The 13,641-nt window shown below is 42.4% G+C and overlaps 2 protein-coding genes across 3 annotated transcripts; both read left to right on the top strand.

Annotated features, from left to right (window-relative positions):
- The first annotated feature begins 279 nt into the window (after positions 1-279).
- LOC121550039 lies at positions 280-2,178 on the top strand. The gene is made up of 2 exons (XM_041862110.2): positions 280-558; positions 1,186-2,178. Exons 1-2 carry the CDS (start codon positions 385-387, stop codon positions 2,149-2,151), a joined length of 1,140 nt encoding a protein of 379 aa, XP_041718044.1. The 5' UTR covers positions 280-384; the 3' UTR covers positions 2,152-2,178.
- A 2,207-nt stretch (positions 2,179-4,385) lies between these two features.
- On the top strand, positions 4,386-12,507 carry ssr1 (signal sequence receptor, alpha). Of its 2 annotated transcripts, XM_041861825.2 has the most exons (9): positions 4,386-4,527; positions 7,126-7,250; positions 7,353-7,449; positions 7,789-8,051; positions 8,494-8,570; positions 8,713-8,791; positions 9,882-9,975; positions 10,857-10,871; positions 11,351-12,507. In XM_041861825.2, exons 1-9 carry the CDS (start codon positions 4,458-4,460, stop codon positions 11,416-11,418), a joined length of 888 nt encoding a protein of 295 aa, XP_041717759.1. In that variant the 5' UTR covers positions 4,386-4,457; the 3' UTR covers positions 11,419-12,507. The 2 variants fall into 2 exon arrangements, with proteins under 2 accessions (XP_041717759.1, XP_041717760.1); XM_041861826.2 differs by lacking the exon at positions 10,857-10,871.
- Positions 12,508-13,641: the final 1,134 nt, after the last annotated feature.

The raw sequence follows: 13,641 nt of genomic DNA, 5'->3' as shown, positions 1-13,641 counted from the left end.
GATGATATCATATCAATGATAGGCCAAGTTGTAATGATTTATTATCCAAAAAATTCACAACCTGAATTCATGACCTGTTTAGATTATTAAATAGTGCATGTTTATTTTCCGTAAATATAACACAACTCACATGCCCCATTTGATAATCTCAGACAAAATCTCAATATTGACCTAATGTTTCAATCAATTCTAGTAAAAAAAAATATCCATACAAATGTTACATGAAAATATCCAGAACTAATGTCCATCATGTCTTATGTATCAGGTCATTCTGGGTGGACTCTCATCAGGTCTAAAAGGACAGTGAGTGAGGGACTCAGTGTGTAATTGGACTAACACATTAAAGACCCTGATACACTTGCTGTATTTGAACAGTGTAACGGAATGGACCTAGACCAAACAGAGCCTGTGGACCACCTAGGCCAGCACCTATCATCGGCACCTCCAAACAAACCAATCACAAACTCACAATGTGTCCACCGGGGGCGGGACATTCCAATAAACAGGAATCATGCTGTTACTGCTCAAACACAACCCGAGATGGCTTCATCCTCACCAGTAAGTCTATAGGTTATATAGGAGCCATATTGATTGTACCAGGATGTGGACATGGAGCTAGGGCTAAAGTTAGGGTTGTGGTTAACGGTTAGGGTTGAACCGGGACGTGGACCTGAAGCTAGGGTTAGGGTTGTGGTTGGGGCTAGGGTTAGAGTTGAACCGGGACGTGGACCTGAAGCTAGGGTTAGGGTTGTGGTTGGGGCTAGGGTTAGAGTTGAACCGGGACGTGGACCTGAAGCTAGGGTTAGGGTTGTGGTTGGGGCTAGGGTTAGGGTTGAACCGGGACGTGGACCTGAAGCTAGGGTTAGGGTTGTGGTTGGGGCTAGGGTTAGGGTTGAACCGGGACGTGGACCTGAAGCTAGGGTTAGGGTTGTGGTTGGGGCTAGGGTTAGAGTTGAACCGGGACGTGGACCTGAAGCTAGGGTTACACCCTGTTGTGTTTAGGTGTCAAACTGAAGAAAACCTGAAACAGGGAGGGACTACCTTGACTTTTCCAATAGGAAATGTTCCTTTTGTTTTCTCATCAGTCTAATCACCTGATTTACTTCATGAGCTAGAAAGTGATCATTCCTCAATAGCCTAGATAAGTAGGTATATTTATCTACCAACCGCATAAACTGTCCACAGACGCAGACAACTGTGACAGACTTGGTTTGCCATGCCCCTGTCCCTGGCGATGACCAATCCAAACACAGCGTGCAGCATGTCCTGTTGCGTGAGCTTCTGTACATGTCAGACGAAATCGCCCACCTGCGCCAGGTGAGCCACTGCCTGGCCGAGTACGAACGGACGCTGAGTCGGCTGGAGTTGGAGAACGCCCAGCTGAGGAACATGGAGTCTGACCTGCTAGAGAGCGCCGAGGTCAGCGAGAGAGGCCTCAGGCTGGCCAGGGAGAGTCGCCGCCACAAGGACCAGGAGATCCACGACCTGAGAGAGGCCAACTGGGTCCTGGCTCTCACCAACGACAGGCTGAAAGAGGCCTGCCGGGAGAAGGATAGGTGTCTGGTGGATTGCCAGACCAAGTGGAGTAGGAAGCCTGGGGGGATGCTACCGTTTGCGGAGGAAGGGGAAAGGAGGACATTGCTGGGCCATGGAAATAAGGGAGGTGAGGGAAGTGAGGAATCGGTGGAGGAGAAAGGCTCTCTGCATGAGAAGAAGGAGCTCTACAGCAACTCTATAGCAGACTACAGTCTTCACCTACATCTCAAAGGGAGCGGAGGGGATCCGTGCTTTGAGATGCAGCTTCCCTTGAGTTCAGAGGGGCCAGGTGTGGCTCAAGTATGCCTTCTTCTAAGACAACTGGAGACCGAAGTCCACAGTCCGGGTAAGACGGATGCAGGCAGGAACCAAGCCATCTGGAACTTTGGTGCCAGCCTTGGGAAATTGCATAAAACATTGAAAGGAGGAGAGATAGATGATGAAGTGGAATATGGGATTGATGATGATCAGAAAGGGGCTCCATGCACTAAAGACAGTATGGAGGAAGAAGCAGAAGCACTTGAGGAGGCTGAATTCATTGAAGAGGACTTTGTTGAGGTCTGTAGGCCTATTCATTCATCCATTATCCCTCCCATCATACATTTTAGCAAATGATCAATCTCTTACTACATCCTTTTTCTCCATAGACTGTTGAAGTTGACGACAGCTGTGAAACATTGTGACTGCAGAAATAACTGTTTTTGAAGACATGCAGAGAAATGTCTTTCTTGACTCATTCTCCTTTGAACACCATTTTACTTCACTTCCACTTTACAATTTTTTTATGTGCTATAAAGGTCAAGTCAAACATCTAAATGCCTCAGTGTACTATTTGATAGAAAATGTAATGTATTAATTTGTTTTAAAGAAATGTAGGCTTACAAAATCAAGAAATCCATCCACTTTCTCTCACAAAAAGTAAATCCAGGTAAATCCCTTCAGATTTGATGACGTCGTGCATATATATATATACACTACCAGTCAAAAGTTTGGACACACCTACTCATTCAAGGGTTTTTCTTTATTGTAGAATAATAGTGAAGACATCGAAACTATGAAATAACACATATGGAATCATGTAGTAACCAAAAAAGTGTTAAACAAATCTAAATATATTTTATATTTGAGATTCTTCAAATAGCCACCCTTTGCCTTAATGACAGCTTTGCACACTCTTGGCATTCTCTCAATCAGCTTCATGAGGTACTCACCTGGAATGCATTTCAATTAACAGGTGTGCCTTCTTAAATGTTAATTTGTGGAATTTATTTCCTTCTTAATGCGTTTGAGACAATCAGTTGTGTTGTGACAAGGTAGGGGTGGAATACATAAGATAGCCCTATTTGGTAAAAGACCAAGTCCATATTATGGCAAGAACAGCTCAAATATGCAAAGAGAAACGACAGTCCATCATTACTTTAAGACATGAAGGTCAGTCAATCCTGAAAATGTAAAGAACTTTGAAAGTTTCTTTAAGTGCAGTCGCAAAAACCATCAAGCGCTATGATGAAACTGGCTCTCATGAGGACCGCCACAGGAATGGAAGACCCAGAGTTACCACTGCTGCAAAGGATAAGTTCATTAGAGTTACCAGCCTCAGAAATTACAGCCCAAATAAATGCTTCACAGAGTTCAAGTCACAGACACATCTCAACATCAACTGTTCAAAGGGGACTGTGTGAATCAGGCCTTCATGGTCGAATTGCTGCAAAGAAACCACTTCTAAAGGACACCAATAATAAGAAGAGACCTGCTTGGGCCAAGAAACACGAGCAATGGACATTAGACCGGTGGAAATGTGTCCTTTGGTCTGGAGTCCAAATTGGAGATTTTTGGTTCCAACCGCTGTGTCTTTGTGAGACGCGGTGTGGGTGAACGGATGATCTCCGCATGTGTCGTTCCCACCGTAAAGCATGGAGGAGGAGGTGTTATGGTGTGGGGGTGCTTTGCTGGTGACACTGTCTGAAATGTATTTAGAATTCAAGGCACACTTAACCAGCGTGGCTACCACAGCATTCTGCAGCGATACGCCATCCCATCTGGTTTTGGCTTAGTGGGACTATCATTTGTTTTTCAACAGGACAATGACCCAACACACCTCCAGGCGGAGTAAGGGCTATTTTACCAAGAAGGAGAGTGATGGAGTGCTGCATCAGATGACCTGGCCAATTGGTTTGGGATGAGTTGGACCGCAGAGTGAAGGAAAAGCAGCCAACAAGTGCTCAGCATATGTGGGAACTCCTTCAAGACTGTTGGAAAAGCATTCCAGGTGAAGCTGGTTGAGAGAATGCCAAGAGTGTGCAAAGCTGTCATCAAGGCAAAGGGTGGCTATTTTAAGAATCTCAAATATAAAATATATTTTGATTTGTTTAACACTTTTTTGGTTACTTCATGATTCCATATGTGTTATTTCATAGTTTTGATGTCTTCACTATTATTCAACAGTGTAGAAAATAGTAAAAATTAAGAAAAAAATGAGTAGGTGTGTCCAAACTTTTGACTGGTACTGTATATTTAAGCAATAAGGCCCTAGGGCCTTCTCGACCCAAGGCAGGGTGCCTGGATACATGGATTGGACATATACCACAAACCCCCGAGGTGCCTTATTGCTATTATAAACTGGTTACCAACGTAATTAGAGCAATAAAAATAAATGACAAAACATGTATTTGTACAAAACATGTATTTTTACTGCTCTAATTACGTTGGTAACTATATATATATATATATATATATATATATATATATATATATATATATATATATATATTTGCGCATGCCCACAACCGGATAGCATGTCATATATATATATATATATATATATATATATATGACGTGCCATGTGGGCATGCGCATTTCAATTTAGCAATCGGAACTGTAGCTAGGCTTCAAGGAAGTAGGCTTACTGATTTCACATCAAAATGATAAAATTTCTACCTAAACTGCTTTTGCTAGTATTACTAGCTTTCCCGGCAACGATTATCATGAAAGGTGAGTCTGTCGAATTGGAATTAGGTTGACTAGCTGAAGTGAAACAGCCTTGGCAATTACAGTTAAGCTAACGTTAGCTAACTAACGTTAGCTTTATGGAAGGCCACTGACACTGTCCCATGCGCATTTTGATATGTGCAAAATGATTTTCTGTTAGTACGACATTGTAGCTACTGTCCTTCTCAAATAATAGTTTTATTGGTGTCGATACTGGCTACACGTTTTAGTACCTATTCATTACAAATGTAATTTAATAGTGAGTCTTGCTTAGTCAAAAGTGGTAACTACAGTAGCTAGACTGACGTGTCCTTACCAGCTTGCTCCTAGCTGTCATTCATGTAGCCAGCTAACGTTAACTAGGTTGCTAAATAAGTTGCTAACTGTTAGCTAAGATTTGCAACATGTTAATTATTTATGCATAGTCACTTTAACTCTACCCACATGTACATATTACTTCAACTACCTCACCCCCCTGTATATATAGCCTCCCTACTGTTATTTTATTTTACTTCTGCTCTTTTTTTCTCAACTCTTTTTTGTTGTTTTATTTTACTTTTTTATTAAAAATAAATGCACTGTTGGTTAAGGGCTGTAAGTAAGCATTTCACTGTAATGTCTGCACCTGTTGTATTCGGCGCATGTGGCCAATACAATTGGATTTGATTTGAACATAGGGTCGTGCATTATCATGCTGAAACATGAGGTGATTGCGGCAGATGAATGGCACGAAAATGGGCCTCAGGATCTCGTTACGGTATCTCTGTGTATTCAAATTGCCATCGATAAAATGCAATTGTGTTCGTTGTCCATAGCTTATGCCTGCCCATACCATAACCCTATTGCCATCATGGGGAACTCTGTTTACAACGTTGACATCAGCACACTGCTCGCCCACACAACACCATACACGTGATCTGTGGTTGTGAGGCCGTTTGGACATACTACCAAATTCTCTTAAAATAACGTTGGAGGCGGCTTATGGTAGAGAAATTAACATTAAATTCTCTGGCAACAGCTCTGGTGGACATTCCTGAAGTCAAATGCCAATTGCACACTCCCTCAACTTGAGACAAAATGTGGCGTTGTGTGACACAACTGCACATTTTAGAGTAGCCTTTTATTGTCCCCAGCGCAAGGTGCACCTTTGTAATGATCATGCTGTTTAATCAGCTTATTGATATGCCACTCCTGACAGGTGGATGGATTATCTTGGCAAAGGAGAAATGCTCACTAACAGGGATGTAAACCAATTTGTGCACACAATTTGAGAAGATTTTAGTGCGTTTGGAGAATTTCTGTGATCTTTTATTTCAGCTCATGAAACATGTGACAACACTTTACATGTTGCGTTTGTTTTTGTTCAGTATATTAATAAAGTCTGATTTAATCAACAAATACGATAGTCAATTTAAAAAGGTTAAAGGTACAAGACTGTGTACATATCTGGCTATGTTGGCAAAACCACTATATATCCCATCGAGCCAAGAAGGGAGAGGCTGCCCATTTTCACGGTTCCAAGACCAGTCAGAAACGCCCAGCTAACCCTACGCCAATGACGCCGGTGGATCTCAAAACTGAATTTAAGTAGCAATGATATCCTTCGCCACCTTTGTCTGACGACAAGACAGATTGCTCGAACCAGTCATGACTATTCAACAAAACAAATAATTTTCAAGTGTCTTTCTAGCAAATGTCTTAGTTACATGATTGTATAACTAGCAAAGGAGTTTTGATGTTGAGGGTGCAGTGTTTATGAAGTTTGGCAATGAGGACGAAAAACTAGCGTAGTTCAGCTAGCCAGCTAGTTTAGCCAGGGAAAACAAACTCGGACAGAATATAGCTGGGCGCACATGCACACTAGGCTAATTCAGGACACAGATGATTGTTTTTATGCCCTGACATCAGGAGCTGGCGGCAAAGTTTTGATTAAACAATTCAGACTGAAACTAATACATCAGGTGACAAATATTTAAGGAGAGCTAATCGGTATACAATCCCAAAATCAAATGTAATTGTCAATAGTAAAACAAAGCTTAAACTGATGTTTTGAGTGAACCTGAATCCAGAAAATGTATGGTGAAATTGCTTCTGGACACTGTAGACTCCTCTTCTTCACCATTCTATGCTTAGCCTTAATCTCCTGTCACTCAATTCACATCAAAAACCATGATTTCAACAGGGGACAATGAGCCTCAGAGATCTTGGCCACAGAAGCCCTCTATTTTTGGCAAAGCCTAGCATTCATATTTGTTGTCCGGACATTGTAGCCAGCAGTGTTTTGCTTGAGTGGTTTAACGATAGAAGCTTGTGATATGAAAGAGTCATTTGATAATTCAATGACTTTTGCTATGCCTAGGGCCTGTGACTAAAATGAATACAAGATTTGTTCAACCTCAGTTTTAATCCCTTGATAAGATAGTAGCTATGTAGCTAAGCGCCCTTGCTGCAGCCATGGTAGGTCTGTGATTTGAACACAATAATAATAATAATAATAGGTTTCATTTTGACTCCTTGACTTCTCTACTAACTCAAGTTAGTTTTCACAAAATTAGATTTCGTGAGATTTAAGTCAGATGTATTTCCTTACAATCAATGCAGGGCCATTGGTAGCAGCCCAGGATGCTACTGAGGACGAGGAGGCAGCTGATGAAGATGATGTTGACGTGAACGCAGAGGATGAGGATGACGAGGCAGAAGTTGAAGATGATGAAAATACGGAATTGGTAAGAGATTAGGCTACTTTTGTCTGCCTCCCTAGTTTCTAATCTGTCCTGAGGCTTTTTTTGTAAAACAAAATATCGGAACGTCTCCTTTGTATATTTTAGACGGAAGAAAAAGAGGAAGAGGAGGAAGAAGCCATAGGAGGAGATGTGAAAGCCTCCCCCAATGCTGACACCACCATCCTCTTCGTCAAAGGAGATGGTAGGAGTACGGGCACAGACTAGGGCTCGTCTCAACCTATCTGCATGTTGAATTTTACACTTAATTTCCTCATGATTGTTTTGAACTGCTTGTTTTCACTTCAATTCTAGGACTATGACTTGTATTTGTAGATCGATTGACTTAGCTACGATGCTTAGGATATAATATGTTGTTTCAACCTCCTTATTTGAGTGCATTTATTGCACGTTGCACTGAACAAAGGTATGCTCAATTACTTGAATGAAAAGGAATTAATCTTATTCTGATAAGCCTTCAAATTCACCATAAAGCCACCACTCCTACTCTTCTGTTGCTCTTTCTCCTGGCTTTTGCCGTCAGACTTCCCAGCCAACGACATTGTGAAGTTCCTGATGGGCTTCACCAACAAAGGCAGCGACAACTTTGTGGTGGAGTCGCTGGATGCATCCTTCCGCTACCCTCAGGACTTCCAGTTCTACATCCAGAACTTCACAGCCCTGCAGCTGGGCATAGTGGTGCCTGCCGGGCGCCAGGCCACATTCGAGTACTCTTTCATCCCTGCCGAGCCCATGGGCGGGCGCCCCTTCGGCCTGGTTATCAACCTCAACTACAAGGACAGCAACGTAAGTCAGCCATTTTGTGGTAGTCTTTTTCACAAATGATTGCATATCATTGGTGTCGTTTTTCAGTTTCCCATCTCTTGGCAAGTGTTGAGATATTTACATTTACATTTTAGTCATTTAGCAGACGCTCTTATCCAGAGCGACTTACTGTTAGTGAATACATATTTTTTTATACTGCCCCCCCGTGGGAATCGAACCCACAACCCTGGCGTTGCAAACGCCATGCTCTATCAACTGAGCTACATCCCTGAGATATAACAACATCTAGCTGCAAAGCTTCTTTCATTAATGTTATATTAGGAAATTATAGTGGAAATTATTTTAACTCGTGGTGTGTGGCTGAAGTCTGAGGTTGCACTTTTAATGAAGCCGGGAAAGATGAAGGATAGTTCACCAGCTGGAGGTGATATCTGAGCCTCTCCCTTGCACCTCTCTCTCTCAGGGTAACTTGTTCCAGGATGCTGTATTCAACCAGACAGTGACCATCACAGAGAGAGAGGACGGACTGGACGGAGAGACGTAAGTGAGACCAGATGGACTAGCCCTGTGTTGGAAGACATTCAGAAGGGCTAAATGAAACCACTCTATTGGGAATGGCTGCCAAACAAACAGCCGCCACACCAGGTGTGTCTTAACTCTTCGCTCTCTTCTGTATCTCTAGGATCTTCATGTATGTGTTCCTGTCTGGTCTGGGCCTGCTGGTGGTGGTAGGCCTTCATCAACTGCTGGAGTCCAGAAAGGTAAAGCTACAAAGCCCATGCCAATGAATGCAGAAGAAAAATAATGAATTAAAGCTGCAATATGTAACTTTTTGGGCGACCCGACCAAATTCAGATAGAAATTAGTTGTAGTTCTGTCATTCTCATTGAAAGCATCTCTAAGAAGCGGTAGATCTGTTCTTTGTGCACTTTTTCTATGCTTCCCGTTCTTAAGTTTCGTTTTTGCGTCTTTTACTTTTGTTTTGTACACCAGCTGAAAATACAATATTTTTGGTTATGGACAATATATTTCACAGTGGTTTAGATGATACAATGATTCTCTACACTATACTTTCTTTTTTTTGTCACTAACTGAAATTAGGTGAACTATTAGAATTTTAGCAACCAGGAAGTGGCGGAGTGATTTCTGCGTAGTGCACCTTTAAGCATATTATTCCTTTGTTTATGTGTGTGGTTTCCTCATTTTTCCAAGAATGATTCGAAGACTGAAAGATATGTACATTTTCGATAGCTTTGCTGAAGCAATTCACCATGACAAGATTTACATCGAATGTTGGTAGATGAGCAGTCCAGAGAAAGGAATTAGGAGATGCCTCTTCACATTCAACAGTGGGATTCTCCCAGTTCAGATTGTCAGTTGATGAGTCAATGTTCTTCTTTCAGGGTGAACACAGTGAGAGTCAGAAAAGGATTCGAGCTAGTTCCACCATTTCTCTGAGGAACATGGAGGTAGACAGGGAAAGAGGAGGTGCCAATTTACAACTTTTGGCGAGTTCGGTTTCAGCTATTTCGTTGAAAAGCAAGAATGAGGGCAAAATGGATGTATACTACTACTACGAAAGAAAAATGACTAGAGGAACAATGTTGAAAAGGCCATGGGTGTGGAAGATGGGTTTTGGGGATTGTTTTTCAATGTTGTTTTGAGAAAGTTCAAGTCTTTAACCCACACTAGAACATTTCAGAAGACTGAGGGGAAAATGCTGAAGAAGGGTTAAGGGTGTGCAAGACCATTTTAGGGTTTGGTTTCTGTAGAAGTCTAGTGAAAGTATAAGTTTCGTGGCTTCCTCTTTTGTTTGGTCACTTCCTCTTGTGTCCCCCACACCCTGTGCAGAGGAGGAGGCCAGCTGCCAAGGTGGAGATGGGCACATCCAGCCACAACGATGTGGACATGAGCTGGATTCCCCAGGAGACCCTTAACCAGATCAGTAAGTCCCCACCACACCACTCACTCACTCAACATTATGCTAGCTAGTAGTCACAGGGGAGCTAGCTGTTTTATTAGCCACAGGACATTATGCTAGCTAGTAGCTACAGGGGAACTAGCTGTTTATGCTAGCCATTAACCACAGGACATTATGCTAGCTAGTAGCCACAGGGGAGCTAGCTGTTTTATGCTAGCCATTAACCGCAGGACATTATGCTAGCTAGTAGCCACAGGGGAGCTAGCTGTTTTATGCTAGCCATTAACCGCAGGACATTATGCTAGCTAGTAGCCACAGGGGAGCTAGCTGTTTTATGCTAGCCATTAACCACAGGACATTATGCTAGCTAGTAGCCACAGGGGAGCTAGCTGTTTTATGCTAGCCATTAACCACAGGACATTATGCTAGCTAGTAGCCACAGGGGAGCTAGCTGTTTATGCTAGCCATTAGCCACTGGGGATCCAGCACCTTCAACAGCTCTGCCTAGGTTACTAACAGTGTAAAGTGAAATATATGGGTATATCTTAGATTGGGCTGCATAAGTGAATGATAAAAATGTTTTGAAGCTACAGTGTCAAATTAAATGTGTTTAAGAGCTGCTATGCCCCGTCCTTGCTGTGGTCCTCTCTCTATAGCCTACATGTTCCTCTCTCTATAGCCTACATGTACCTCTATTGTGCAATCGCCTCTAGTTCACCACCTGCTGTCAGCTTTGTAACGTTGCAATGTTTCCATAGATGCCTGTTGTCGTCTTTGGGGGTATTTAGCTTTTCTAGAATTCTCTCTTTTGGCTGGTGTTTCAAAACGACCTGTTCTCTCTCTGTGCATGGGGTCATTCACTCTTTTTTTTTTCTCTCTCCCTCTCTCTTTCCTTGCGTCTTTAGTGCAGAGTCGGCGAGGTGAGGCTTCCCTTTCTCTCAGGAGTGAACGGTAGTAGAGTAGTAGTTTAGCTAAATGTTAAGTTTGCTCTAGTTGTAGTCCTAAAGAACGCATCTGTTTGAATCAACAGCTAATGTAATTAGCATATTCAGAAGCACCTATATCTCATTGCTTCATGTTAGTCTCTGTTGTAGCATCTATGGTCACTCAGTTGGCTATGGTCACTGACATCAATCCCTAGCCCCTACCCCGAGACACTCCTCATAGGTCTGAAAGGGTCAATTAGATATAGGCAAATATGGTGATAGTGGTCTGGAGTTTCTACCATATTGCTTAAACTCATCCGATTCTTACAGATCTACAAGATGCGGCTAGGTGTTGATTTTAGACTGTGCCTATGCAAAAAGTATTTGTAAGATCTCCTCCATATCTGATCCAAAGAGTCTAACAAGGACATCAGCTGCAAACCTACCCTAAAACTCTCCTGTCGTTTCCCCAGACAAGGCTTCCCCCAGACGATCTCCCCGCAAGCGGACACAGAAGCGCTCTGCTGGTTCGGACGAGTGATGGGCCCCCCCGCCCAGTTCTGCCAGTGGCGCTTGGCACCTGACGCACCCATAGCACCACCCTGCGCCAATCTTGTCAGCCGGGGAGAGGCAACAGCCTTCTTTCACCACAGAACCAAGTACCATCCTCTTCACAAGAGGCTGGTTTCTACCGCTAAACTAGACAATAAATACCAAACGGACCCATTTTTTTATTCTGTCGAGGCGTTATTATCACAGAGGTGTTGTGATGAAGAAACGGTTAATGCATTTTGAGTGAGTTTTTGTGAAGATTAAAGTCCTGAAAGATCAAGATGGTGTGGGTGGGGAAGGGGGGGAGGGGTGTTAGAGCTAGGTAATTGAAATTGGTGGATGATACACCAGTTTTTTTTTTTTTTTCTTCTAGGTTTTTTTGGGGGTTGCGACTGCTTTTCCTTTTTTGACCCGTGGATATCTTTTTGAGGCAGAATAGTGATTGTTGTTTTTGGTATCCCGGAAAGCCATGATTACACACCCCTTGTCTTCAAAAAAAAATGTTTTGCACTGGTTAATATCTACTCATTTGTGTTTTTGTCACATTGTTGTCCTCTGCTGCTTGGTGGCACAGAGGATGGCCGGCTTTGAATCTTGTCATTTGAAGTGCACTGCAACGTTCGGCCATCTTTCAGAGCTTGGATGATTCTGTGAAGACATGAGTATATTGTAAACGGTCTTCTTTTGTCCTCCAATGTGCCTGTGAAAAAAACAAACATGTTTTGTCTCATTTACTGTAAATTTGCATTCTACATATTTCAGGCTCGATTTATGTCAAATACAAGTTTGAATTCAGTATTTAATTTTAGATCTGAATAAAGCACTGGTGTGTGTGTGTGTGTGTGTGTGTGTATATATATTGATGAGTGCACTGCAAAGCTAATTTAGTTTCTTGACTTGTCTGGAATTACAACTCGTGCATTTTACAGGCACAGTACATTTACTACTGTATTGCAAGGCCCCCCATTTCATAAACATCCGAGAGGGGCTTTGGGCTAACTGTTCGGCACTGACTTTCAAGGACTGTCAAATTTGTGAAAACAAATGTTCGCAATTAAATCTTCCTTCCCCCCCCCTTTCTATTGTTTGATTCATGGCATCTTTCACTGAGCTTTTTAATGACCATTTGAGAATAGATGGATTCCAAATTGATTTTTGATCTGTATATCAACTTTTAATGAAAACATATTGTAGTAAACTTGGTACAATTTTTGAAATTGCATTGCTTAAAAATAAATAACCTTTTAAAAAGTAAAATGCAGTGCGATGTCTGCGCATTGTGGTTTGTTTGAATCCCGGGCCTGTATCCACAAAAGAGTCTCAGTGTATGAGTGCTGATCTAGGATCTGACCATATAATCTTTTTCATTATGATTTAAAAGGCAAAACTGATCCTAGGTCAGCACTCAGACGCTTTGTGGCTACGGCCCCGGCCTTAGAGATACACTATGTGACCAAAGGTATGTGGACACTTGCTTGTCGAACATCTCATTCCAAAATCATGGGAGTTGGTCGCCCCTTTGCTGCTTTAACAGCCTCAACTTTTCTGGGAAAGCTTTCCGCTAAATGTTGGAACATTGCTGCGGGGACTTGCGTCCATTCAGCCACAAGCATTAGTGAGGTCCGGCACTGATGTTGGCGTGCCAATTCATCCCGATGGGGTTGAGGTCAGGGCCAGTCAAGTTCTTCCACACCGATCTCGACAAACCATTACTATTAAAAGTCAACTTTGGGCACGAAAAACAGTGCCACCTCTTTCTAAATTTTCAAACAGAAATGGGGTGTGTTCATAGATGTTTAATTCTGGCCATGCGCGCCGCGACCGAAATAGCTAGTTAGTCAGCTAATGATGCTTTCAAGACAACAGGGAGCTCTGAAGAAAAAAAATATGTAAAATCATGTCGTCAGTGATCTTCAAGTCAGAAAGTTCTAGAAAGATACACCGAGTTTCCATCTTGGAATTCCGAGTTGGATGACCGTTCACAAAATTGTTCCCCAGTCATTATTTAAATTTGTTTGAGTTCCCAGTTGTTTTGAACGCACTGAAGTCAGAAGTCGTTGATTTCCGAGTTCCCAGTTGTTTTGAACACGGCATAAGCTAGCCACTATAGCTAGCCAGTAACTCCTCCAGTAGGCCTACACTATTTATACAAGAGTATGTTTACTAGATACACTATATATACAGTGGGGAAAAAAAGTATTTAGTCAGCCAC

Source organism: Coregonus clupeaformis, chromosome 34, assembly GCF_020615455.1.
Source record: "Coregonus clupeaformis isolate EN_2021a chromosome 34, ASM2061545v1, whole genome shotgun sequence".
Taxonomy (NCBI): domain Eukaryota; kingdom Metazoa; phylum Chordata; class Actinopteri; order Salmoniformes; family Salmonidae; genus Coregonus; species Coregonus clupeaformis.
The sequence above is the reverse complement of the archived record's forward strand: the minus strand, read 5'-3'. Positions and strand labels throughout refer to the sequence as shown.

What these genes read in the sequence shown, in the direction of transcription:
- LOC121550039 (XM_041862110.2), top strand. Translation starts at nt 385, where the DNA reads ATGGACCTAGACCAAACAGAGCCTGTGGACCACCTAGGCCAGCACCTA. An exon ending in AGATGGCTTCATCCTCACCA is followed by an intron (nt 559 to 1,185) that starts GTAAGTCTATAG and finishes AACTGTCCACAG; the next exon opens with ACGCAGACAACTGTGACAGA.
- ssr1 (XM_041861825.2), top strand. Translation starts at nt 4,458, where the DNA reads ATGATAAAATTTCTACCTAAACTGCTTTTGCTAGTATTACTAGCTTTC. An exon ending in CCTCTTCGTCAAAGGAGATG is followed by an intron (nt 7,450 to 7,788) that starts GTAGGAGTACGG and finishes TTTTGCCGTCAG; the next exon opens with ACTTCCCAGCCAACGACATT. An exon ending in TCAACTACAAGGACAGCAAC is followed by an intron (nt 8,052 to 8,493) that starts GTAAGTCAGCCA and finishes TCTCTCTCTCAG; the next exon opens with GGTAACTTGTTCCAGGATGC.